This window comes from Pocillopora damicornis, chromosome 10 (assembly GCF_964200805.1).
Source record: "Pocillopora damicornis chromosome 10, jaPocDami1.2, whole genome shotgun sequence".
Classification (NCBI taxonomy): domain Eukaryota; kingdom Metazoa; phylum Cnidaria; class Anthozoa; order Scleractinia; family Pocilloporidae; genus Pocillopora; species Pocillopora damicornis.
The window spans coordinates 11,718,796-11,745,864 of record NC_142679.1 but is presented as its reverse complement, the minus strand read 5'-3'; the positions used below and the strand labels follow the sequence as shown (position 1 = coordinate 11,745,864).

The window sequence follows — 27,069 nt, the reverse complement described above, 5'->3', positions numbered from 1 at the left end:
AAATGTGTTAGAGATTTACATGCTACAACAAGCTCTCCTCGCGACTCTGGATACTTTACCCTAACATGGGCGCGGTGACCGTAGGAGAGTTCAATATTTCCTATCCCGTATCTACTCAAGTAGCTCTGTCTCTGTTCTAAGGCCCCATGAGTTGACGAAACTTTTCATAATACTGATTAATGAAACCCGAGAGTCGAAAATTCTTGCGTGTTCGTGAAAATGATATCACTTTCCACTGCCAGCGAAGCCTGAACGTAGTGGAAAAAACATGCACTTACGTTTTGACTGTCTGTTAAGTCTGTAGGTAGATTAAAGTGACTTAACAAATGGTCGAGGAAGTCTTTCTAATCAATTGAGATGTGGCGGAGAAGTGCATGCAAATTTGATGAAGTCTGGCAGCAATCACCAAAACTTCAACTGTAGTTACGAATATATTGTTAACGAGGGAAGCTCTCTCTTCCTCAACCGGTAACGTACTGGACGTGAAGTCTTGAAAATTATCACACAGGGAGCTAACTTCAGTCAACACGCGTTAATTCCCCTCAAACGATGAGTGATCCGGAAAATCGTCATTTAGTGATCCAGTTAGTGGTGAAACTTGCAATTTATACGTTGTTTTTTTTTTCGTGATTGGTTAACTCAACCTCATGTGTACAATATCATTTTTTGACATATAAAAAGCAGTTAATGCTCTTATATTTTCAGAGAATTCTGTGGTGAACAGCGGGTAGACTTCGCTACGAGCGGCACCCCGTTTAATTGGCGTCAACTTCACTGATCGGAAGTGCAAGGGGAAAAAAATCTCTTCGAGCCTCCAAGGCTTAGCTACAACGACATATACTATGTCTTGTCGGTCATTTTTACAGTAACAAAGCAACAGAGCCCAAGTTTTTGGCCAAAGTACAACGTTTGGCAACCGCACGTGTACGTTAATCAACAAAGGGTCGTACGGGATTACGCAAGAAGATTAATTTTAATCCTGACTGAATCACGCATTGTTTTGTTGTGGGACTTTGAATTGGCGCTCTTTTCGAACTCGTGTACGTTCAGCAAGAATAGGTCGTACGCGGTTATGCAAGAGGATTAATTTTCTCCTGACTGAATCATGCATTTTTTTGTGGGATTATGAAGTGGCGCTTTTTTCGAACACGTGGAATCAAAGTCTGACAAAAATAAGTTCTAATATCCATTTTTTCCGTCCACTTAACCTCTAAGGGTCGTTGGAAAATGAAACGAAAAGTCCAGTTCCTTCACCGTCCCTATACTCTCACAGCGCTCTCATACGCATGGGAGTATTTTTATATATGTTGAGCGTAAGGTAAACAAATGCTCAGGGGATGAGCCGCAATGTTTTATATATAGCATCCCGTCCAGAGGAAGTGGCGATACCTTCAGTCACCTCACCATGCTTCTTTATAACCGGATTACTATCAAGCTTGCAATGCGAGATAATTTCGTTTTACATCTTTTTTACCATGCAATCAGCAAGGAAAAATTTGCAACTCGAAAACTATCCTAAACGGCAAGGCGAGTGTTTCAAAATCCAGTGTTTTAGGCACAGAAGATCACAGCAAGTGATTATGACTTTCTTCGTGTAACCGTTTTACAAAATGAGAATAAGGTCACACTTTCTGACGCTACTGCTGCCATCTGTGCATAAACACCAATGTAGAATGGAATTGATATGAATGTCACAAGTGACTCTGGGATAATTTTTCAGAATTAACAGAAGAAATTTTCGCAAATAATTCGTTTTTTATATCGAGAAAAGAAGTGTTTGTCAAATTAAGACGAAGTTAACAAACGCAGATGATCAACTAAAACTGTAACGTAACGATGCTGTTGAACAGTTAACCCTTTGACTCCCAAGATCTGATCGCTGATTCTCTCCTTTTGCTGTTACACAGTTCCTTGTAAATTAGTTACAAGAATTTGGTTTAAGATCAAGATAAAACCGCTTCCTGATAAGTTTTAGTATTTGCATTAACCGTTTGGTAGAAAACGTATAGATTTCATAGGGACAAGTTAGTCACTTCTGGGAGTTAAACGGTTAAACAAATTAGAAAGATATATTATACCTAGGGTTCCAATCAGGATTTCGCCCAGCCTCTTTTTTCAACAACCGAAAATTAATCATCTGTCCTTCTTGCTACGTGACTGATCATGAAGATTTGATCTCGCTTATCGTAGGTTGTTATGTAACACGCACGTCCTCGTTATCGTCGCCTATGTTGTCGCGAAATAGATAAGGTCCTTAAAATTACAACAGATCATGCAAACTGAAGGATATTTCGATGAAACCTTTCTCTGAATCAAGCCGGGTTCACTCGTAACACCCTAAGACGTTTTTTGGGATGTCACGGAGCGCTGCGTGACATTGCAAGGAACATGCGTCACATCATAAATTTGTTCTGGGAACTGACGTGAAGGGTGATGCACGTGCCGTTATTCTGGTCACGAGACATAAACCTTGGTTTACTCTAGAACTCACGCGATTACCAGACCGATCTGAAAAAAATTAATGTTAATGAAACCTTGACGATCATAATAGAATCAAGCGGGGTATTCTACAAATACAAGAATGGAGAAAGAGACAAAAGACAAACCGGGATATCTATTGAGAGCGTTTACACACTTTAAAGGGCGGAAAAACGTAAACTCATGTTCCTTTCTGTTTAGAATCTTAACATTGATTAGCCCCTTTAACGTTACGAGCAAAAACCGAGTGGTTAGGTTTGCCAGTCATGGACTCCAGGGGTATTCAACGAACGGTTTCCAAAGGCGATGTTTCCCCGGCGGTTAGAATCCTTGCGTTATGACATCTCTATTATCTTCCGAATTCATGTAACCTCCACTGGAAAACTTCAACCCTTGTACAACCCCATTTTATAGACCTCGAGCTTGAAAACTTAATAAGAGCAGCCCCGTTTTGTCCGTCATAAGATGCACTCTCTCTAAACGGGATGAAAGAGGTTTTTGAGATCCGTAGTCGACTGGCATTATTAGAAGTGCGGAGATCTTCTAATTCAATAATTTTTCACACTTTCGTGCCATCAACCCCATTATAGTTCTGACGAAGAACTCTGTAAACAGTCCACGTGTTAAGCACGTGTGTCTATTGAAGTTTCGAAAGTTTAGCGGTATTCATTTTTTTGTGCACGTACTACTTCGCTTTGGTTATAGTCGTTTAGCTCAAAAAACCTGTTTTTTTTTTCTCCTTAAATTATTTCATAACAAGTAATTAGAGCGACATTTTTCAGTAATGTGCGAGCTGAGCGTCCTGACAAGACAAATACCTTATAATAACAACATCATACAGCGCTACAAACGACATGCTATAAAACACCAGGATTTGATCGGCGTGTGCCGAGGTATTCTGGTTATCGTGGTTATCGATTTATAAACAGTTTTGGTACAAACTTTGATAAATATAGCAACTTTTATTTTCATTGTTCGCAAATATTAAAATTATTCCTAAGAATGATTGCATTTTGAAATTCTGGATGCATGTGTACTTTTCTGTTTTATTTTCCTCCCTGGGTGGTTTTTTTAAGACTACCTCACTCAGGGAGCCTCTTCAACTATTGTTTGCTGACTAATTATAATTCATGTGATCTTGTGTCCAATTTACCCCACTGGCAGGAAGCACGTTCGTATAACTTATGGCTTATTGCCCAGAGCTGACGAACGACGCTGTTCCGTTTTTAGTCGGGAGAAAACTAGATTGAAATTGAGAAAGAAACCATTACGAGAGATCGAATAATAACTAGGAAACGGCAAAGAAGATTTCTGCCGAGACGAACTTGGAGTGACGTGTTCCGGCCATTGAGAAAGGTGTAAGGAATGATACTGTTTCGTAAAGAATCGTGAGATAAACTGGATTAAAATTGAGATAAATACCAGTAAGTAAGATCGCCGGTTATTTTAAAGGAAAACCGCAGCAAAGAGGATTTCTATCGAGAACTTGGAATGACGCGATTCCGGCGATTGAGTGAAACGCATCTCTGCAAAAATTTTCGAAATTAAACCTTTTGAATCCCACTTTGAAAAATAAAAAAGTATTTCCAGTTGTCTCTCATTGAAGAAAAAAATACCCTAGCGCCATACCATTGATGAGAAGTATTTCGGTGACCCTAACCACTAAAGTATGTCAGAAAGTTTTCGGACAAATTTTGAAGCAAACGGAAGTCGATGGGAAGTCGACACGATGTTTGCAAAGCAACCACATGATCAAGTGATGACAATCCAAGGCAAGTTTGTGAAAATATTATCGATAGAATTTGACGTCAGTTCTTCAAACAAGTGTATCGTGTGAAAATTTCACAAACATTTTACAGTCACGATCGTAGAGAATGAAAACAAATGTGACGAAGCTCACACGCGCGCAGAAGCGAAGGTGATGCCTGGGGCGATGTTTGCGTATCCCACGTGCGGTACACAGCCAGCGCTGTCGCGTGACAAGTGTGCATTTTGGTTCTATCAAACGCATGGAAAGTGCGTGTCGCAGAGGTCACCTATCTGGCTTCTTTCTTCAACTTTTAGTGGTTATTTCTCTAATGATGTGCAAGAAGAGAGTTTATAAGCAAAAAAATCGGGATACAAAAATAAACGAAAATTGTTTCTTAAAATTCAAATAAATTAATTCATGTGGTAAAAAAGTCAAATGAATTAATTTACGTGGCAACAGAGAACCGAGGGTAAAGTTCACGTACGTGTGCACGACGGGAAGCTGATATCAGCTATCATTGACCTTTCACGCGTCCTATTAGACATCTGATGAAAATGTACACGAGGAAAAAATAGTTTTCATAAATGCGAAGGTACTCCTCGTTACGATTCATTTGAAGACAAGTAACGGCTGGCTAATCATCAGAGACAGAGATGTATATCCCTGGATGGGACATCGCATTGAGCGTATTTTCTCGTGTTCTTGGAGTTGGCTGTCATCTTGACCAAGTTGACTCTAGTCAAATGTCAGCAGTTTTCAACCTGGACGAGGGGACGCTCGTAAAAATTTTTAGTTATCTTCCCATTCGTGACTTAGTTCGGGCATCGCAAGTTTGTAAGTTATGGAACAGACTGTCATACGACCGCCTATTATGGAAAATCGTCGACTTAAAGTATTTTTATAGATCTCTCATCGACCCTATAACCTTCCAAACGCAAGCCTTCACTAGATTTGCTGGAAAGGTTAACTGTCTCGACTTAAGTGGCTTTACTCTAACCGAAGAAACTCTGGGAGCTCTCACCACTTATTGTAAGGAACTGCGCGTCTTGAAACTGAAAAGTGTGAAGTTTGCTACTCTTTCAAATGGCGCTTTCACAGGAAACCGTGGCCAAAATGAAATTATGTTCCCTAGCAATCTTGAGTACCTAGACATAAGGTTTTCTCATGGAAACCCCCGAGTTTACATGGCAATTGCAGATCAGCTGAGCAATGTTCGATGGCTAGGACTCTGTGACCCTTTTTTCCGCGCAGTTTCCGCAAACGGCGGACTAGAAAAAACTATTGATAGCATGAAACACCTGGAAAAACTAGATTTGAGCCATTGTGTGCTACTCAAAGACAGACATTTGATGGGGTTTGCACGCTGCAGCAATTTAGAAGTACTTAGTGTACGAAAATGCTCATTTCTGACCGGCAGCTTCGTAGAACATTTCCTGGAGTCCTGCGCCGAGCTTAAAACTCTTATTCTGGACGGAATCAGTTTAGACGACGAAACTCTACAGAGAATCACTTGGCGATATTCTTCCTTGAAACATCTAGAGCTAGGATGGTGTCCTCTCGTTACTCCAACTGGGCTGAAGACAGCGCTACCGCGCATAGCAAGAATCCAAACATTAGAGTACCTTGGACTCTGTGCTATTGGAAGTGGAAAGGCTTTGAATGATGAAATCCTGCTGGATCTTGGCGCAAGTCTATCCTACTGGCGAATTAGGCGTCTACAATCTTTAAACGTGAGCCGTTCACGATCTCTAACACAACTTGGCGTAAATGAGTTCAACAAGATTTGCCCGTTTATCGAGCTGTTAGACACTACAGATTGTCCAGCAATTTATTCCTGCCATTCAACGCTATGCAGCGAAGCATTCGACAGTTTTCAAGATGATAAGACCAGCAAATTCACAACCACTCCAGGAGTTGAAGTCTTTAGGCAACGGAATGGCTCCATCAGCGCCACCCAGTTTGCCCGATCTAAGTACACTTTGGAAACACCTCTTTGATAAACATTTTATTTCACTTATTTTGGACTACTCTAATTTATCATCTTAATGAAATGGAAAGGAAATCGAGGATGTTCTTGAAATCGATTTTGCGCGTTAAATTTTCTCCCTATCGACGGACCTCGTATATTCTCGATAATTTTTCCGTTGTCTCACATAACTTGGCTTTAAAATATTTGTTCTAATCATAAGTATCCGATATGATTCTCGAATAAAAACAGTTGCAGCGCTTGGGTTTTTACTGTCAGAAGAGGTAGCAATAAATCTCTTGTTAAAAGCACCCCGAATGTGATTAACACGATTTTTTGTACAAAACTATTTATAGACGGTAAATACACATTTTGCGGGATACTCTAAAAGAGACAAATATTCAAATCGTAGAGGATATGTATTTAAGCCCATGATTTAATTTAAATTTAAAAACTGTGCAAAAAAGTTAACTATACTTGATACCAAGAAATTTTGATTAGTACTAGGGACCCGGTTGAAAAGAATTGAATTCTTTATTTACACAACGACGATACATCTCAACACGATTCTCACTGAATTTCGCTCAATCTGATTTCGCAAATGTCTAATAATTCCCTCTAAATTTACTCCTCAGTTGCATTTAAACAGACCCCCCCCCCCCCCTTCCTCACAGGAATGGTTCCAGCATCTCACACGCGTCACTGCTCGCCTATAAAATTTAATCATTTACCGAACCTCAAGAACACACTGGTGGGAAAATGGCACCTTATTCAAAATTACACCGGAAAAAAAAATAATTAAAATAAATCCCGGTCAGATCTAATCTTGGACAGAAGTTTAAAATCGCTTGCGGATGGCAGGAGTGTCATGCAGGCTCGTCAGTACTCGTCAACTTTTAACTGGTCAATTGCCTCTTGTAATGTGCACCTTGCGCGAAGCTTGACGACGCTTTGATACAGAAAAATCTTTGCAAATTAGGCTCTCGGCGCTAAAAATAAAAATGAAGGGCGTGATCGCATGAAGGTTTTTTCCGTACATTTCTCTGGTTGGTTCACCTCAACTCGTGTTACTCATCTTTTGAGCTGATTTCTTAGAAAGAAAGATTATCGAACAATTTTCTTTTAAACTTTCATTTAGTGTTCCTCGTCAATTTCTGTTTCGAAAATACAATAAAAAAAAATCGGTTACCGTGCTTTTCTAGGAGATTAAGTGGGCCAAACTTACCCCATTTATGCCTGTACTGGCACTAATCAAGCGCATCAATTCATCGGTTCACAGTGCTGGGGCTGGGAGGGCTTTTCGAGCAACTCTTGGAAAAACTTGATGGGCAGAAGTGTCGAGCATAGGGAACAAGTGGATATATAATTTGTTGGAAAATCACGCAAATTGAAATGACATCGACTCAAAACATTCCACGAGTCTTTCCTTTCAAGGTCGTATATTTGCATCCTGGAGTAACGGGCAGGCTTTTAACTTTATCTTTTTTTCCCTTCGAAGAGTTTTTTTAAATTTCCCAATTTTAAAGGGGACAAATTGTACACCAAAATCATGCAAAAGAATTTAGGTCACTCTGCTCGTTCGAGAGCTAAAGAGTATCGTTCCTCTCTACCCTCTCGGTCCATGGATTGATAACAATACCGTGTTCTCAGAATGCACGGGTACTCATTCTCCTGACTAGGTAATTTTTACACGCAGTATGAGATGCGCAGTGCGAAACTGAGAAATCACCTTAATCACAAAATTGAGACGACAAAGGTGTGGGATTTAGAATCTAGTATCGAATTCTCGTTCCATTATCCAAAGTATTTACGTGAGAATGATGATACCGTACTATGTCAGCAAAACAAAATTTTCCTCATCGAAATCTAGATATGACGTAAAATACCTTGATTTCAGCTTTGGAGCGAAGGACTACACAGCGAAGAAAAGGACCAGCTACGCCAGAGGAAGAGATTGCACGTAAATGAGATAGGCCTTGCTGCTGAGTGAATTTTAACAATTAAACTGATCCGTTTAAAATTATAACGCTGCTAAGTTTGCTGTTCATTTTTCAGCTTCTACATGAAACTATTTACAGAGACAACTTTAAATCAAGTTTCATTGAATACACCACGATGATGGGAGGTACCCAAGAGTAGGACCGGTGTGGCTGATTATACGTAAGCCGAAAAAAAAACGTTTTCTCAGGGAAAACTACAAATTTAGAGTTTACCTTTGAGAGATTATTCTGTTTTTTGCTTTTGTTTAGTTATCTTCCTTTAGACCTTTCATATGAAAATTTAATTGCAATCTCCAACTTAAAAATCAGACCGGAATTGGAACAAAAATGTGATAAGTCCTCCTCGACTATTTGATGCTCATTACATTTTAACAGAGATGAAATAGACTACGTTCGTTGATTATTACTAAGAACATTATATAATAGAGTAGTCTGATCGTCCAGGTGAGTGGATACATACATACATACATACATACACCTTTATTCAAATTCTATATACAAATAAATTTATATATAAAAATTTGAAAAGGGGAGTTTGGAGGTTAGCCCTATATAACAACTCCCCTGAATAAAAAATAAAAAGTAACAAATGTAGAACTATGTACAGAAAAAAAAAAAAATGAAGAAGAAGAAAGGAACTATCTAATGTTTACAATTTTAAAAATTTTTTTTAATCTTAATTTAAAAAGTTCCAGAGTTCCTGCCTCTACAACATGCTTTGGTAAATTGTTCCAATCGCTAACTACCCTAATAAATAAAGAGTTTTTAAAACAATTTATCCTCGAAAATTTGAAGTAAAGTTTATAAGAATGATTAGCCCTTGTGGAGCGTACTTTTGTAAATTCGAAAAATTCTTGAAAGTCTAAATGGGAGAGCCTGGAGAAGAGAAGAGACCTGAGAAGAGCTGTTGTCGGTGGTGGTGACTACTGATAACAGTCCTTCTCAGGATTACACTCACCCGGACGATCAGACAACACTCTACACTTAATTTATGGTCCCGAAGGGAAACAGTTAGTCATTTGTACCGTAAATTGCACAACAGAAATTGAAGGCATTTTTTTGAGAAAAGGCCGCCTTAAATACCCTTGTGTCTCGTTGGAGTGTGCCGTTCGAATTTAGTTTTTGTGAAGGAAAGACCAGATTCACACACGCCATTGCAGCAAACAAACGAGCAAACTCTCACAACTTCAAAGTAAAAAAATTGAATTTACTCGCAACTACTTTCCTCGCCGTTTACTTAATGAACAGAGGTAAATCTTCGTACATGAATGAATGGTCCATGAGAGTAAATAATACTTTCCGTTAGATCATTGACTGATTTTGAAGAAAACATTGTCGTGACAGACCTTGCCAAACTAGTTCTGGTGTTTTTCAAATGTTCCTACGCCTTTTTTTTCTTGCGCGCTCTCTAATTGACAGGTGTCAGATTGTGACAGATACTTGTAAAAATAATGTTTCAAAGTTTGTTTGGAAGCCTTTTAAATCACCTTTATCGTTACGGAAATGAAAATGTTTCGCTGAGGCATCCCAGTCTTTAATTTGCATCACCTCTATTTTAACTACCATTTACTCACTCAAAAATTGTTCAGTTTATGGAAGATCTTGCCGTATTTACAGCCCTAAATCATTCGGGTTCTTTCGGAAAGAATTTCGTCAAGTTTAAAAACAATAAATATGTTATTTACCGGCTAAGGGTCGGTCCATATGGTGAAAAACTGTGACCTCGGTCTTGAAAATGCTGAAAGTATTTTCAAGACCTCGGTCACAGTTTTTCACTATACGGACCTCCCAGCCGGCAAATAACATATATATACTAATACCAAATGTTTTACATAAACAATGAACATGCCATTTCTCTCTAAATTTAGAGACTTGCGTCCACATCTCCACTATACTTTGTAAGTTAAGTTCTTCACTTATTTTATATATTTTCGCGATCAGAATTTAGCGTCTTAACTTAAATGAAAGAAATCAGACAAAAATGGTAACATTGATTTTAGATAGTTTACATTTTGTTATTCCGACCTACCTGCAGATAGCTTGTTCCGTCATCTTTCACACCCTCTATTGCCACGTCATAGTTACTGATATTATTTGGTGCTACTCCAGCAACACCGAAACCAACCCAACCTGTGGTTCTTACTTGCGCCATAAACTCCAGTCTGTCTGCGAACTCACAGTAGTTGTAGGAAACATTGTAATTTCCTTTGTCATCGAGTATGATCATGTTGGAATACATGTTATACATACTGCTACTTTTTGTGGAAGCCACAAACAGCGCTAAAATACACAACTGTACAACAGCCATTTTCTTCGTCAAAGATCGGCCTCGCCTTCACTGAGGAACAATAGCCTTGAATGACCGTGCATTTTTGTAATTGTCCGTTTTATAGCCTTTTTAACTCGTGAATTGCGCGCATGCGCAAGAGCGAGTTATAGATACGATGTGGGGAATGGCACTCGCTCGCTCGCTCGCTCGCTCGATTGGTCGATTCCTGTAAACTTTTTTTAGATTTTAGGCTTTTGAGTGCATTTGATAGTTTTTAGCGAGCAATAAACAGACGAAATGGCGACCTTTGTTGCTAAGAATAGTGGTGGGGTGAAAAAGAAGCCAATGATAATCTTAAAAGAGTTTTTTTTTTCGTTTTAGTTTCAACAAGCGGCGCCAGCGACTGGCAGGCATGCAAGGATTCACACTGAAATAACAGAACAACCTTCGTTTTTCATAATTTAATTTACAGTCCTTGAACTTGAAAACAATCCGAAGATTCATTGAAAATATTACTTACTGCGAAGCGCTCGGAGTTTACAGATGTTCAAAAGCTTTTTCTGTTATGGCGTGAGATTGAGGACAAAATTGATCATTACGTTTCGTCGCGTGTATTTTTCCTGTGTGAAGCAACAAAAGATGCCGACGACTGACGAAATTACAAGTTAACACGAAAATCAAATAACACCTAAACAAACAATTTTAGCTACCGATTTTCAGTGAATTTTTAAAGAACAATTTTCTTTTAAGTTTCAAGACAATTTGAAGATTCAACATACATACAACGTACTAAAATGCGAAAGTTACACACCACAAAATTGATAAATAGGCCTGAAATGAAATTCTATCTTGTTATTGATTATATGTTGCCTAACACGTGACTTAAATCTACCCAGGCGGAGATCCAAAATGACGGTGGCAGGCTTGGCTTACTTATATCACTCAAAACTCGTCCCCTTTTTAACTCGTGAATTGCGCGCATGCGCAAGAGCGAGTTATAGATACGATGTGGGGAATAGCATTCGCTCGATTGGTCGATTCCTGTAAACTTTTTTTAGATTTTAGGCTTTTGAGTACATTTGATAGTTTTTGGCGAGCAATAAACAGACGAAATGGCGACTTTTGTTGCTAAGAATAGTGGTGGGGTGAAAAAGAAGCCAATGATAATCTTAAAAGAGTTTTTTTTTTTCGTTTTAGTTTCAACAAGCGGCGCCAGCGACTGGCAAGCATTCAAGGATTCACACTGAAATAACAACAACCTTCGTTTTTCATAAAATTGTAATTTACAATCCTTGAACTTGAAAACAATCCGAAGATTCATTGAAAATATCACTTACTGCGAAGCGCTCGGAGTTTACAGATGTTCAAAAGCTTTTTCTGTTATAGCGTGAGATTGAGGACAAAATTGATCATTACGTTTCGTCGCGTGTGTTTTTCCTGTGTGAAGCAACAAAAAATGCCGGCGACTGGCTAAATAACAAGTTAACACGAAAATCAAATAACTCTTAGACAAACAATTTTAGCTACCGATTTTCAGTGAATTTTTAAAGAACAATTTTCTCGTAAGTTTCAAGACAATTTGAAGATTCAACATATATACAACGTACTAAAATGCGAAAGTTACACACCACAAAATTGATAAATAGGCCTGAAATGAAATTCTATCTTGTTATTGATTATACGTTGCCTAGCACGTGACTTAAATCTACCCAGGCGGAGATCTAAAATGACGGTGGCAGGCTCGGCTTAGTTATATCACTCAAAACTCGTTCCCGTTTGTCTCATTTGATAAAGAGGGAATCGTTAATGTTTTCATTAAGACAGTATTGCCTTGATTTTCTAATATTTACAACGAAAGACAGTAAATTTCACTTTTCACCCACATTTACTTCCAACCTTTTCTTTTGAACCAGAAACAAAAATGATAGACGTTTAAAACACATGACATCATCCACCTTGTTAAATGTAATAGCATGATCATTTCAATTGTAATGCCTTCTTATCCCAACGTTACTTTGTTTCTTTGCTACATTAGCGAACACTGAACTACTGCTCGTACTCTAGATATGACAATCAACCACAAAATTCCCTAAAACAGATAACATTAAACATAATCTAAAAAATCATATGTCAATTCACGAGTTTGCTCACAGAGCACTTTGATTTCTAATTACTTACGTAGCCAATATCTGTCGGTGGTATAGTTTGTATTTTTACCTTTATTTTGGCTTCAAAACAAGCTAAGTGCGATAACAGAGAACAGGAAGCAGCAATTAGAGGAAAAAAAAGATATGCGAAGAGAATATTCAAGTGGAAAGTTTTCAGTGATGGGAAACCAAGGAAACCAGTTGTTTTCTGAATGAGATATTTCCTTTTACGGCGAATCTGAAGAGATCAAAATTGAATCATGCAAAAGCTGGAAGAATTTGTTAACTTAATCAGATGAGCACGGAGATCTCAACTACTACTCCGATAAAGGGAAGTGATAAACTGCAAGCGAATGAAGTTAAAAAAGGGTAGAAAATACAAAGGTAAAAAAGTGACATCTTAACCAGCTGAAAATTAGCCAATGATATCTGAGAAATATCCAAAAGGCAAAATCTATCTAAATTTAGGCAATTGGTCGTTAATTTTGGACCTACTTATAACACATAACCGCTGGTCTTTAAGCGTGAGTTCAGCATTGGAAGAGTATTGGTCAAGTAAAATAAATTAATCAACTACCTTCGCTTTCAACCAATATCGATGTAAAGTTTCCTCACTTTGAATACGCATGTACTTGACTTAACGTTTAAATATGTCAGTTGTCAATATATCTAATGACTCTTAAGTTCAGGAAATTTAATCAAGCCACATCACTGTTTGTTTATTTTGAAAAATGTAGTCTCGCTCTATAAAGTTTCTCATTTTGCAATCAGCGTCACCGACTTCTTTCGATTATGTGACCCCTGCGTTAATTTCAAAATCGACTTGATTACTCGGCATTTTTACGAGGGACCGGCGTCTGCTCCGGGCACACCAAAAGGGCAACTAAATGTCATTTTTTAAAAATAAATTAATTACCCTGCCTTAAAGACCTAAGCAGCATGATTTTTGTCTTCGTTCAGCCGTAACGAACAAACGGCTTCTTCATTTTTGTAATGTAGCAAAGGCAGTAACAAAAAACTGTTTTGTTACTGCCTTGAAATTGTGAGTTTTGATTTGAGATTACTGTCAACAAGATCCGGTCAAATTTCCAAACTTTCATTTCATTTACTCTTTATTTAGAGAAAACACTGAAACTAAATTTGCTGGGAAAAAAAAAACTTTTTAAAACTTTTGTTCCATACTTTATAAGTTTTTCAGTGATATATAGTTTTTTTATGGTTTCTTTGAAAGTAGGGCGCGTAGAACGATTTTTCAAAATGTTTTTTTCCAAAATGTTTCCTTGTTTCATTACATTTCGATGTTTACTGTGCATTTTGTTACATATTTGTCGTCTTCACTTGAACTCCCTCGACGAGGCCGCACAGTTCATGATCATCAAGGCAGGCAAAGCGCTAGTTCCTCTTTTTCTTCCTTCTTGTTCCTCACTGAGGAGGGGGGACGGAAGCCAAACCCCAGATCAAAACTTAGCACATTTTTCTCCAATTCCGATATTTATCACTTATACTTGAAACTTTTCCCTTTATTTCGATAAGCCCAGAGGGGGGAAGGGAATAACCTAAACACACGTGATCTGGATACCTAAAACACTGTGACAGCGGAAGTTAGGAAGGTTGGGAAAAGTAATTCGTTATTTTTGTTGTTTCATTTTGAAAGCATCAGCCACTGTCAACATCTTGGTAAGTGCGATTGAAAATCTTTCCTAGTCACTCGGTTTTTATCAGCTTTAGTTATTTAGTAACTGTAGAGAGGTAAGGCACTTATGGTAAAGCCCAGTACCTACTTTTTTGATCTTTGTGTTTGCGATACGTCACGTTTCGAGTGTTAGTCCATCGTTAAAGCGGTTGATGGCGCGATTGAATCGTCACCACGGCGAAGTAAATTGGTTTTACGGCAACTTTTTCAAATCTCTGTGGCTTTATACCGTATAATTTATCCTCATTAACTAAAATAAGGTTATTGAGTATTGTACAATTTGAGAAATTGATGATCATAAAACTGGACTGTCCCACGTTGATATAGGAAATCCGTAGTGCTTCATTACGTGGTTTTCCGGTGGCTACGATCTCCACTAGCTATTAACTTGACACTTTTTAGGAGGGTTTAACGATCGATTCCAAGATTGCGGTAGACTCCAATTGAATCTCCGTTTTCTACTTGTACACAAATGTTTCATGGTCGAGATACTATTCGCTTAAGTTTTTAGATACTAGCGGCGGGTTCTACGGTACATATGTTTCTAAACGCCGTAATCCCTTTCTTTTTTCTGTCTGTTTAAGCGCCAGTCTCGCATAAGAAGATAAGTCATGACGCTGCGCACTCATGAAGAGAGATGTTTTAATTTTCTCATAGAAACTAAAACTTTCTTAAATTCACTGTTATTGCATACAGAGTATAAGCGTACTTTTGCGTTGAACGGATGCTTCATATCCTCACCGTAAAATCGCTTTCTTCAAACCGTTATGGTTTCAAACAATATATTTCAACCTCATTATAACTAAGATTGTTCGGTATTGTTTAGTTTGAGAAACTGATGGTTTCCACAATCACGTGATCAAAAACTAAATTCAATCTTATATTAAGGCATAGTTATAATGCAGAATGTCTTTCACCGATGTCAGCAGTGGCGGCCCAAGCTCACATCTCGAGGAAACGCAAACGATTAATTCATGAAAGCGTCACGCGTTGTGTGACTTGGTGCTAAGTTACGAGAGTTGAACATGTTATAAACAGAGGAAGATGTTTCATTTTTGGACGCTAAAATCCGTCATTAGTCAGAAAAGTGTGACGAGCTCAACCGAAATACAGTCACTCAGTTTTTTTAGCAATTCTGGCTTCGATCATGCAAATCACACCCGCTAGAAAATGAAAAGTTCACGAAGACAATAAGTCGATTGTCACGCAAAGACAGGTTACCGTTTAAAGAAAGAAACTTAGGTTGTACTGTGATCAATCTTGTGATGTAAATGAAAGCTTTAAAAGAATCAACACTTAAGCTTGTCGTTCCCCATGAAAAATAGAATAATACTTCTCATTTTTCATGTTCAATTACATCATTAGGGATAAAAGTGTGACATACAAACCCAAATACTGTGTACTTATTGATTGAGAGGTAGGAGCGTAGCGAGGTCCTTGCTTCGTGACCGAGAGCCTAATATTTTCCCGTCCGGCCCAACAAAACTCAGTCAATAAACATTTTATCATATGACCACTAACTGTTGAAAATTTCGACCTAAATAGGACGCGATAGACGGGCATACGAGCACAAATCTTTTTTTGTTTGTTTGTTTGTTTTTTTTGTCTAGCGGCGAATTCTTCAATACATATTTTTCTAAACGCCGTAATCCCTTTTTTTCTCTGTTTAAGCGCCAGAGTCTCGAGTAAGAAGATAAGTCATGACGCTGCGTGCACACGAAGAGAAATGTTTAAATCTCGATAGAAACTAAGACTTTCTTAAATTCAGTGTTACTGCATACATAATATTGGCGTACTTTTCCGTTGATCGGATGCTTCATATCCCTACCGTTAAATGGCTTTCTTAAAACCGTTAAGGTTTTATAAAATATATTTCAACCTCATTATAACTAAGATTGTTCAGTATCGTTTAGTTCGAGAAACTGATGGTTTCCACAATCACGTGATCAAAAACTAAAATCAATCCTATATCAAGACATATTTATAATGCAGAATGTCCTTTACTGATGTCAGCAGAGGCGGCCCAAGCTCACATCTAGAGAAAAAGCAAACGATTAATTCATGAAAGCGTCACGCGTTGTGTGACTCAGTAGTCACTCACAAGAAATGAACACGTCCTATAGGATTGTATGGGGAACCAAATATGGTCGATTTGAAGTAGTAAAAGTGTGACGTGCAAAACCGAAATAGATTCACTGCGGAGTAAACTGCTGATCGGTTTTTCATATCAGTTCATGAAAAGTTGATTATCGCTCACAGCAAGCTTACCGTTTAAAGAAAGAAGCTTTGGTTCTATTGGTATCGATCTTGTGATGAAATTTTAATTTTCGAAATGGATGGACACAGAAGCCTGACGTTTCCTGTGAAAAAAGAATGAAATAAGTTATTTTATACATATGTTCAATCCATCAGTGGTTATAAAGTGTGACGTACGAAACCGAAAATCATTCGTTTGAGATGGAACACTTAAATCTTCGGAGTAAATGTTGATTCACCCTCCAGATCTCCCTCTCATTAATTCGCCATTAGTATTCGAATTCCGTTTTGAATTTTCGAAAGTCACGTGAAAACTGGGGAGTTTAACTCTCACTATCTTCTGCAAGGTTAGAGATATATTTATAATTTGTACTAACACTTCGTGATATGAGAGTCACTGGTTCACGTCTCGTACATAATGAATCACTTCAGGAAAAAAAAAAACATACCATTTTGATCTTTTCCTCGATCGTATTTGATAATTGATCAGTTTCTATTCTCAGTAATTTTGTTAAATACTTTTAACCACAGTTTTCATTTTTCCTAATCACAAATTGGCAGTAACAGTGTTTGATAGACGGTCTTAATCTTAGTAAGATTAACCGTGAGCCGTAAAACGGCCAAAAAAATTAGCAGTTAAACACTTTTCTGGTAAAAATTTATGGAACGAGTTGTTAAACATTTCTGGTAACAACTCATGGTATGATGTTAACCGTTACTCGTAAAATGGCCAAACTTTTAACCGTTAGCCGTAAAAGCCGTCACCCAGAAAACGAAATTTCTCCGCATTTCGAGAAATCAGGTAATGTTGATATCAATACTTAATTAAACGGGAAGCAAGCTTGTCAAGCTGGCAATTGTTTGTTATTTTTTAAAGACATGGAAGAACCTAAGCCATATATAATTTTTATCATTCAAATGATCGCTGGGTGTTAGTGCCCTCTACTTGCACGTTTCTTGCGATTGTCTGAGGAAAAGAGGAAACAAAAAGGTTATTGCCATTGGGAGTTTTCAGGAAAGTCCCTTCCGGATGCGCGGATCCTACAACGTAACTGTAGTCCAGTCCATTTCCTCCACCTCTCTTCCATTCTCAAAAGAAATATGAAGGACTATTAAGTATAACTGTTGATTATTACTGAAAGTCAAGCTACCTCCTCATTTACTTGTTGCCATATTTCAGCCATTGGATTAACGCCTTCAAAGGTAAGACCAGTGATGTGGTTATGTTCGAGCAAATTACCGATCCCCTCCGTCCGTTTTCTTTTTTTTTTTTTTATCAATTATCTCAGCTGCTATTTTTGTCTTCGATCATGCAAATCACACCCTCAAGAAAATGAAAAGTTCACGTGTACAATGGGTCAGTTTTTACGCACAGATAGCTTACTGTTTAAAGACAGAAGCTTTAGTTGTACGCACAATCTTATTGATCTCGTGATGCAAATCCTAACGAACCAAAAGGGATGAACACTGAAGCCTGACGTTTTCGGATAAACAAAGTAAGATGTGTCATTTTTGGATGCTCAAATCCATCATTAGTTAGAAAAGTGTGACGTGCCAGTTTTTTAGTATTTTTGGCGTCGATCATGCAAATCACACCCGCAAGAAAATGAAAAGTTCACGAAGACAATGAGTCCATTATCACGCAAAGATAACTTAGCGTTAAAAAAGAAACTTAGGATCGATCTTGTGATGAAAATCAAACCTTTCAAAGGGATAAACACTAAAAGCCTGACATTTCATATTAAAAAAAGAATAACGCCTTTCATTTTCCACGTTCAATTACATCGTGTGTGATAAAAGTTTGACGTACAAAACCGAAATACTGTGTTCTTATTGACTGAGTGGTAGGGCCGGAAGGAAAATTATTTGGCTCGGGGTCATGACCTATGGACCGAGCGCAGCGAGGATCAAGCTTCATCACTCAGAGCCAAACATTTTCTCCACTGGCCCCACTAAATTCGGTCAATAAGCATTTTATCACATGACCGCTGACCGTTTTCAACGTTAATGGGAAGCGATAGACGGGCATACGAACGCACAAAAAATATGCAATTTTATTTCGAGTAGCCTAGAGCGGGAGGGGAATAACCGAAAACACACGTGATCTAGATACCTAAAACGCCGTGACAGCGGAAGTTCGGAAGGTTGAGAAAAGTGCAGAGTGTAATTCATTATTTTTGTTGTTTCATTTTGAAAGCATCAGCCACATTGTCAACATCTTGGTAAGTGCGGTTGAAAATCTTTCCTATTCACTCGGTTTTTCTCAGCCTTAGTCATTTAGTAACTGTAGAGAGGTAAGGCTCTCATGGCAAAGCCCAGTAGCTGCTTTTTCGAGCTTTGTTTTTGCAATATGTAGTTATGTCTCGTTTCGAGCGTTAGCCCTTCATTAAAGCGGTTGATGGCGCGATTGAATCGCCAATTATCCAGCGGTCTTCTCAAATCTCTGTAGCTTTATACCGTTTAATTTATCCTCATTAACTAATGTTATTGAGTATCGTTCAATTTGAGAAATTGATAATCATAAACTAAAATCAGACCTTTATTTATGTTGTGGACTGTCCCTCGCTGAAGGAAATCCGTGGTGGTTGATCACGTGGTTTTCCAGTGCCGGGCTATGACTCTACATCAGCTATCAACTTGAATCTGTTTAGGAGGGTTGAACGAACGATTCAGAGATCGCGCTAGATTCGAGATGCCATATTTCTACTTGTACACAAGCGTTTCATTGTCGAAATACCCTTCACTTAAACCTTTGGATGCTAACGGCGGGTTCTGCGGTACATATTTTTCTAAAGCCGTAATCTGTTTCTTTTTTTTCCGTTTAAGCCCTAGAGTCTCGTACAGGAAGATAAGTTGTGAGACTGCGCGCTCACGAAGAGAGATGTTTTAATTTTCTCAGAGGAGTGAAACTTTCTTAAATTTACCATTATTGCATTCATAGTATAAGCGTATCTTACCGTTGAACGGATGCTTTATATCTCCACCGTTAAATTTCTTCCTTCAAACCGTTAAGGTTTTATACATTATTTTTCAATCTCAGTAGTTAAGATATTGTTAGGCATTGTTTAATTTGAGAAACTGATGGTTTCAACAACACGTGATCAAAAACTAAAACCAATCCCATATAAAGATATATTCATAATGCAGAATGTCATTTACTGATCAGTGTCAGCAAAGGTGGTCCAAGTTCACGTCTCGAGAAAAAGCAAACGATTAATTCATGAAAGCGTCACGGGTTGTGTGACTTATGTGTTAAGTTATGAGCGTTGAACACGTTATTAAGAATAGAATGGGGAGCGAAATATGGTGGACTTATCACGAGAAATATTTCGAGAAATCAACATTTAACACGTAAAATCAATAAAAGTACACACATCTTATGTGTCCATATTAGTTTCTGGCGATTTCTGCCGTTTTAAGCTTACTTTGCCATTACTGTTATTCCCATCCCCACAGTGACACCTCGCATTAATCGAGCGTCCCAATCAACCAAGCAGACAGCTATCCCCGTGATAGGTCTGCAATTCCTGATCCATAATAGGAATGCACGGTAGAAGCGGCACCAGGATCGTGCATGCTATACCACTGGAAATACCACAGAAACCTTTTTCCAGCCGCTCGAAAATTGTGAAAATTATGGAGAACGAGTTGTCACAGGAAGAAAAATTATGAAATAACATAATGAACATCACTTGACGATGTGCGTGCTCAAGGAATTGGCTGAACTAATAGAAATTTTATTGTCCTTTACAATGAATTTCCGGTGACTAAATAGACATTAACATCAACATAACTGTAAGGGGGTAGATTAGGGGTAATTCGGCCAAATCTTACAGGCTTTACTTTTTATCCAGAAGTTTAGTGACATCACCTTGGAAAGGTAAATGCAATCGACGTTAGGGCATCATGTGGACAATTATATTTACTATTTCATATTTAATATTTCAGGGACATTCATCTGATAAATGCGCTCATTGCTTTTAAAATGAACAATCTTTGCAAATGTTGCCATATTCCCGAATGTCAATAACTTACATCTGTGATTATCTCGGTAATGAACCAAAAGAACGGTGTTTCAATAAAATCGAGCGAGGGAATTTCCAGTACAAACATTTTGGACGGTACATTTTTTAGACTGTCGAATAGTTCTCGAGAAAACTAGAGCAATTTTCTCATTAATCATTCTTGTATTATTCATGAATAAGAAATAAAATACAGTGATCCTAAGGGTCTGCATTGCAAATACGTTTTGACAGCCGGTATAACATAATCAATAAACTCAGAATGGTGAAACTAGAACTTATATTGTAGACTATTACTTTCTGATTTCTTTTGATTTCCATGGATTTTTCATTAGCTGAATTTGCATTTTTTTCTTGTCTTTTTTTGTTTGTTTTTAATCAAAGCGAATAATGCCTCAAAAATAAATCAGCGAGTCAGGCTATGACACATGGTAGGAGTTTGTTTCCTTTGAGAAAAGGTAGCTTCCTTACCTCACAATACATGATATAACCAAGCCTCTTATTCTTCCACCTTCTTCATTGATTGAATCAATGAGCTTCATTATCAATTAAGAAGGGGCTCTCTTTTCCCATTTCTTTTCTGTTTCCGGTTTCCTAATTATCTGCCTTAAGAAAGTTAAGACACTGGGAAGAGAAATTTTGTGAGTTTCCTCATGCGATTAGAAAGACCAGAAGTTCTAGTTCGATCACAAATCCTGTTACAAATTCTTAGTAACAATGAAACTTTTTGAAACGACCTCTAAGCTTGACATCAAATAATTTTCAAATATGAATGTAGTTTAAGTCAGGCACAACTGTCTATCACTTAAGTAAAATGTGAACATAGATAGAAAAAACTGAATATTACAACAAAAACTCCTAGAAATTAATTTTTTAAAGCCATTCTCATTTGGTATCCATTTGTTTATAACCTGTATGAGCTTTCTTAACATTGATTTATTATATTCCAATTGTAACTGTTTTAAAACTACAATTAATTCCATTATCATTCCTTTAAGCCCATTTGCGGATATTCTTTAAGTTCTCTTTGAAGTTTGTAAGATTTTTCATTAATCTTCAGACTGCTCTAACATAGAGGATGTACATAATAAATTTGTGGCTTTTAACGTTCACTCACAAAAAGACGAAAGACAGAAATCGGTAAGAATATGATTCAACCTAAGGGCAAAATGTTTCTTTTACATCACGTGACGAGATCAAGGAAGCAAAAAAACCGAGGTCAAAGTATAATATATAGGTTATTGATGGTATAATATATAGATTATTGATGATATAATATATAGATTATTGATGGGCTACTACTATTTTGCATAATTATGGGGCTACGCTCTGCGAGCTCCGCTACTATTTACGACAGTGATCCAGTGAGTTAAGTCTAGTTTCTACGGTTCGCTTACCTGCGAGTTAACAAAGTTGATGCACTTCAACACAGAAGCTGAGTCAGTCCAGTAGTAAACTTAGTCTGCTGTCATTTCCAATTCTTCTCGAATAATTCTGGAGAGCCTTACGCAGATAACACTGACTGTCAGTTCCAATATTGGAATTGAAATTTCATGTATGGGACTTGCTTTTTCCATGACAAATGCATAGTGAACTTGGTTAATGACATTTTTCAAACGGAAGTAAACGACGGCTGAAATTCATTACGATGGCCAATTTACATTGTCAACTCAGTTGGTAAAGCCAAATAGTTTTTTAATACCCCACCAAAGTTTCTTCAAAACCTTACCCCGTTGATTAATAATGGTAATTGCACTGAGTAGAGTGCAATTTGGGCTGAAATCATACGTCTGATTTCAAAATCGAACAAGCGCGCAGCGCAAGTTCGATTTTAAATCACAAGTATGATTTCAGACCAAAATTGCACGACACGAGGTTCAATTACCACTTTATTACATCCATTTTGAAATCGCCCAAATGCAGGACATGGTCAGTTCAAATATTTTGTTGATGCAGTACTGAGCCGGTCTGAAATTAAATTCATGTCCATTTTTGGGGGGGGGGGGGGGGAATGTAAGAGTTAAAAAAAAAAAGTTGCAAAATTTGCCACATGATACTCCTTGTCTTTCATTTTCCTGCAATTTGATCGGTTACTTTAAAAGCCTTAAAATCTGATTGGTTGTTATGTTTTTAGTGTAGCCTTCTCATTGGCTGGGAAAAAGATGCGATTTAAAGCAAAAAATGGTGCGATTCGTGAATAAATCGCATCAATTAGAGCCAATCAGATTACAGGGACCACCAGTGATTTCAAAATGGGTGTAATAAATGTTGTTTATAGAAACTATGCATGTGGAAAGTTCTCATTGCAAAAGTTAAGATAAAGTCTGTCAGTTTTTTTTATCTTTGTCCAATGACTTTAAAGTCATGTAATGTTCTGCAAAAATCATAACTTGAGTAAAATGAAAGGTGACCAACCGACTTCTTCACCTTTTCTTTTTTTTGTTTTTAAGTGGATATTGGGAATTCTAACACTTTCAGCTTGTTACAAATAGTTTCCGGGTGTAATCGACCCAGACCGTTTTTGTAACTTAACATGTGTGCTCCTGTTTGAAGTGACTCGTTATTAATCCAGATTATCGACCATTTAGTACTGTGTCACTAAAAATAATGTTTCCCTGATAACAGGAGAGGATTGCAATGGAAACCTAACAGCAGAAGCCATGACACCTTTCATCAGCATTGCCTTACTTGTTGCCCTATTCTTGCTCAACTCAGATCGCATTCAGAAAGCCATTGAGATATGCAGCGAATGTTTGATTTTGCTAAATGGCACCGATCAAAACAGCAAAGACCAATTTGATTCAGCACTGCTACAATCTTACAGCGACATCTATAACATTCTTTTCAGCGCTTATTGTCATATCTCTGACTACATAAGTGCGGAAAGATACGGGAGGAAACTGTTTGACTTATACAGCGAGTTTACAATTATGCTTTATAAACTTGGCGAAAGTCTAAAAGCAAAGGAATATGTTGAGAGGGCCCTTGCCATAACAACCAAAATTGGCGACAGAAGCGGAGAAGCATCATGTTATGGAAACCTAGGTACTGTGTTTAAGTCGCTTGGCCAATACGACAAGGCTAAAGAGTATCTCCAAAAAGCGCTTGTCATAAGAACTGAAATTGGCGACAGAGAAGGGAAGGCAATTGACTACGGAAACCTAGGTACTGTGTTTTATTCGCTTGGCCAATACGACAAGGCTGAAGAGTATCTCCAAAAAGCGCTTGTCATCACAACTGAAATTGGCGACAGAAAAGGGGAGGCAACTAACTACGGAAACCTAGGTACTGTGTTTGAGTTGCTTGGCCAATACAACAAGGCTGAAGAGTATCTCCAAAAAGCACTTGTCATCACAACTGAAATTGGCGACAGAGGAGGGGAAGCATCATGTTATGGAAACCTTGGTACTGTGTTTCTGTCCGTTGGCCAATACGACAAGGCTGAAGAGTATCTCCAAAAAGCGCTTGTCATCAGAACTGAAATTGGCGACAGAAAAGGGGAGGCAACTGACTACGGAAACCTAGGTACTGTGTTTCTGTCGGTTGGCCAATACGACAACGCTGAAGAGTATCTCCAAAAAGCGCTTGTCATCGCAACTGAAATTGGCGACAGAGGAGGGGAAGCATCACGTTATGGAAACCTAGGTAGTGTGTTTCTGTCCGTTGGCCAATACGACAAGGCTGAAGAGTATCTCCAAAAAGCGCTTGTCATCACAACTGAAATTGGCGACAGACAAGGGGAGGCAACTGCCTACGGCAACCTAGGTACTGTGTTTAAGTCGCTTGGCCAGTACGACAAGGCTGAAGAGTATCTCCAAAAAGCGCTTGTCATCACAACTGAAATTGGCGACAGACAAGGGGAGGCAACTGCCTACGGCAACCTAGGTACTGTGTTTGAGTTGCTTGGCCAATACAACAAGGCTGAAGAGTATCTCCAAAAAGCACTTGTCATCACAACTGAAATTGGCCACAGAGGAGGGGAAGCATCATGTTATGGAAACCTTGGTACTGTGTTTCTGTCCGTTGGCCAATACGACAAGGCTGAAGAGTATCTCCAAAAAGCACTTGTCATCAGAACTGAAATTGGCGACAGAGAAGGGGAGGCAACTAACTACGGAAACCTAGGTTCTGTGTTTAGGTCGCTTGGCCAATACGACAAGGCTGAAGAATATCACCAAAAAGCACTTGTCATCACAACTGAAATTGGCGACAGAGGAGGGGAAGCATCATGTTATGGAAACCTAGGTAATGTGTTTCTGTCCGTTGGCCAATACGACAAGGCTGAAGAGTATCTCCAAAAAGCGTTTGTTATCAGAACTGAAATTGGCGACAGAAAAGGGGAAGCATCATGTTATGTAAACCTAGGTAATGTGTTTCTGTCCGTTGGCCAATACGACAAGGCTGAAGAGTATTTCCAAAAAGCGCTTGTCATCACAACTGAAATTGGCGACAGAAAAGGGGAAGCATCATGTTACGGAAACCTGGGTACTGTGTTTGAGTTGCTTGGCCAATACAACAAGGCTGAAGAGTATCACCAAAAAGCGCTTGTCATCACAACTGAAATTGGCGACAGAGGAGGGGAAGCATCATGTTATGGAAACCTAGGTACTGTGTTTACTTCGCTTGGCCAATACGACAAGGCTGAAGAGTATCTCCAAAAAGCGCTTGTCATCACAACTGAAATTGGCGACAGAAAAGGGGAGGCAACTGACTACAGCAACCTAGGTACTGTGTTTAAGTTGCTTGGCCAATAAGACAAGGCTGAAGAGTATCTTCAAAAAGCACTTGTCATCGCAACTGAAACTGGCGACAGAGGAGGGGAAGCATCATTTTATGGAAACCTAGGTACTGTGTTTAAGTCGCTTGGCCAATACGACAAGGCTGAAGAGTATCTCCAAAAAGCGCTTGTCATCACAACTGAAATTGGCGACAGAAAAGGGGAGGCAACTAGCTATGGAAGCCTAGGTACTGTGTTTAAGTCGCTTGGCCAATACGACAAGGCTAAAGTGTATTTCCAAAAAGCACTTGCCATCGCAACTGAAATTGGTAATAAGGAAGGGGAAGCAGCAGCTCTTGGAAAACTTGGAATTGTGTTTAAAACTGTTGGTGATTTTGAAGCTTCGGAAGTATGCTTGGAGAAAGCTTTATTCATATCCAGAGATATTGGAGATAGAAGAAGAGAGTTTGAAATCCTTGCATGTTACGCCGTTTTGTATTTATATCAATATAAAATCAAAGACTCCTTTTCGTGTCTTCATCTGTGCATTGAAAAGTATGAGGAGCTGAGATATTTCTTGGGTGCCAATGATCAGTTCAAAACATCACTTCTGGAGGACACAGGAATATATCCCTACAAGCTGCTTTGTACTTTGCTTTGTGACACCGGAAATGTTCGGGATGCTCTTTATGTTGAGGAGTTGGGTCGAGCTAGAGGCCTATCAGACTTAATGGCAGAGAAGTACTCGGTTGAAACGCACATCTCTACTAATCCACAATCTTGGTTTGGCATTGAGAACATTTTAAGAAAGAAAAATAACTGCACTTGTCTGTACATTTCTTATTTTCAGAATCGTCTGCATTTGTGGATCTTGAAAACAAGTGGAGTCCTTCACTGTAGAGGAGTATCACCGGAGAATCTAGTTCAGGCTGGGTTGCCCAAAGATCTGTCTTTGAGTCAATTTTTGGATGATAATTTCCGGAGTCTTGGTATTTTGCCCACTAAAGATTGTGAAGATCGGTCCTTAAATACGATTAAATTGGAACCTCTCTCCCCCGCACAAAAGAGCGCAGCAAGATTGCGACTCGTGGAGGAGGACGAGGACGAGGACGAGGACGAGAAAGTGATTTCAAGTCTATCTATTTGTTACAAAATGTTTATTGCCCCCGTTAATGATTTGCTTGAGGAGCCTGAAGTCATTATTGTTCCTGACCGCAGATTGTACAAAGTTCCCTTTGCTGCCCTGAGTGAAAAGGAGGGAGCCGAATACTTGTCAGAGACTCATAAGATCCGTATCATTCCTTCGTTGACAACACTCAAGAACATTCAAGATAGTCCAGAGGACTATCACAGCAACACTGGTGCCTTGGTAATAGGCAATCCCAAGGTTAATTGGCTGCAACCATTGCCAGGTGCAAGAAAGGAAGCGGAGATGGTCGGACGATTGGTGGGTGTTCCGCCTCTAGTTGAAGAGAAAGCAACGAAGCAGGCGGTACTTGAGCGGATAAGTTCAGTGAGCCTGATACATTTTGCTGCCCATGGTAACGCGGAAAGAGGAGAAATTGCACTCTCCCCCATTCCTACTCCCAACAGTCAAAACGCTACCCCACCGAAGGAAGCTTACATGTTGACGATAGCTGATGTCTCACGAGTGAAAGTCAGAGCTAAACTGGTGGTACTTAGCTGCTGTCACAGTGGAAGTGGAGAGATAAAAGCCGAGGGAGTTATAGGAATTGCCCGTGCGTTCTTAGGATCCGGTGCTCGCTCGGTG

The 27,069-nt window shown here is 38.7% G+C and overlaps 4 protein-coding genes across 4 annotated transcripts in view; 3 read left to right on the top strand and 1 right to left on the bottom strand.

The window, feature by feature from the left end:
* The first annotated feature begins 3,670 nt into the window (after positions 1 to 3,670).
* LOC113678482 (F-box/LRR-repeat protein 12) lies at positions 3,671 to 6,505 on the top strand. Its single transcript, XM_027195365.2, has one exon. It carries the CDS (start codon positions 4,882 to 4,884, stop codon positions 6,223 to 6,225), a length of 1,344 nt encoding a protein of 447 aa, XP_027051166.2. The 5' UTR covers positions 3,671 to 4,881; the 3' UTR covers positions 6,226 to 6,505.
* A 1,373-nt stretch (positions 6,506 to 7,878) lies between these two features.
* Positions 7,879 to 10,797, bottom strand: LOC149038923 (uncharacterized). The gene is made up of 2 exons (XM_089184254.1): positions 10,224 to 10,797; positions 7,879 to 8,173 (listed from the first exon to the last, which is right to left on the bottom strand). The coding sequence occupies exons 1-2, from the start codon at positions 10,500 to 10,502 to the stop codon at positions 8,051 to 8,053; spliced, it is 402 nt and encodes a 133-aa protein (XP_089040380.1). The 5' UTR covers positions 10,503 to 10,797; the 3' UTR covers positions 7,879 to 8,050.
* A 12,402-nt stretch (positions 10,798 to 23,199) lies between these two features.
* Positions 23,200 to 26,552, top strand: LOC113684643 (uncharacterized). The gene has a single exon (XM_089186196.1). It carries the CDS (start codon positions 23,242 to 23,244, stop codon positions 25,333 to 25,335), a length of 2,094 nt encoding a protein of 697 aa, XP_089042322.1. The 5' UTR covers positions 23,200 to 23,241; the 3' UTR covers positions 25,336 to 26,552.
* Positions 26,029 to 27,069, top strand: part of LOC149038922 (tetratricopeptide repeat protein 28-like) — a 4,576-nt gene continuing 3,535 nt past the window's right edge. Inside the window, exon 1 of the mRNA XM_089186195.1 lies at positions 26,029 to 27,069. This exon is cut by the window's right edge and continues 226 nt beyond it. Within this exon, the coding sequence (XP_089042321.1) occupies positions 26,029 to 27,069 (1,041 nt within the window).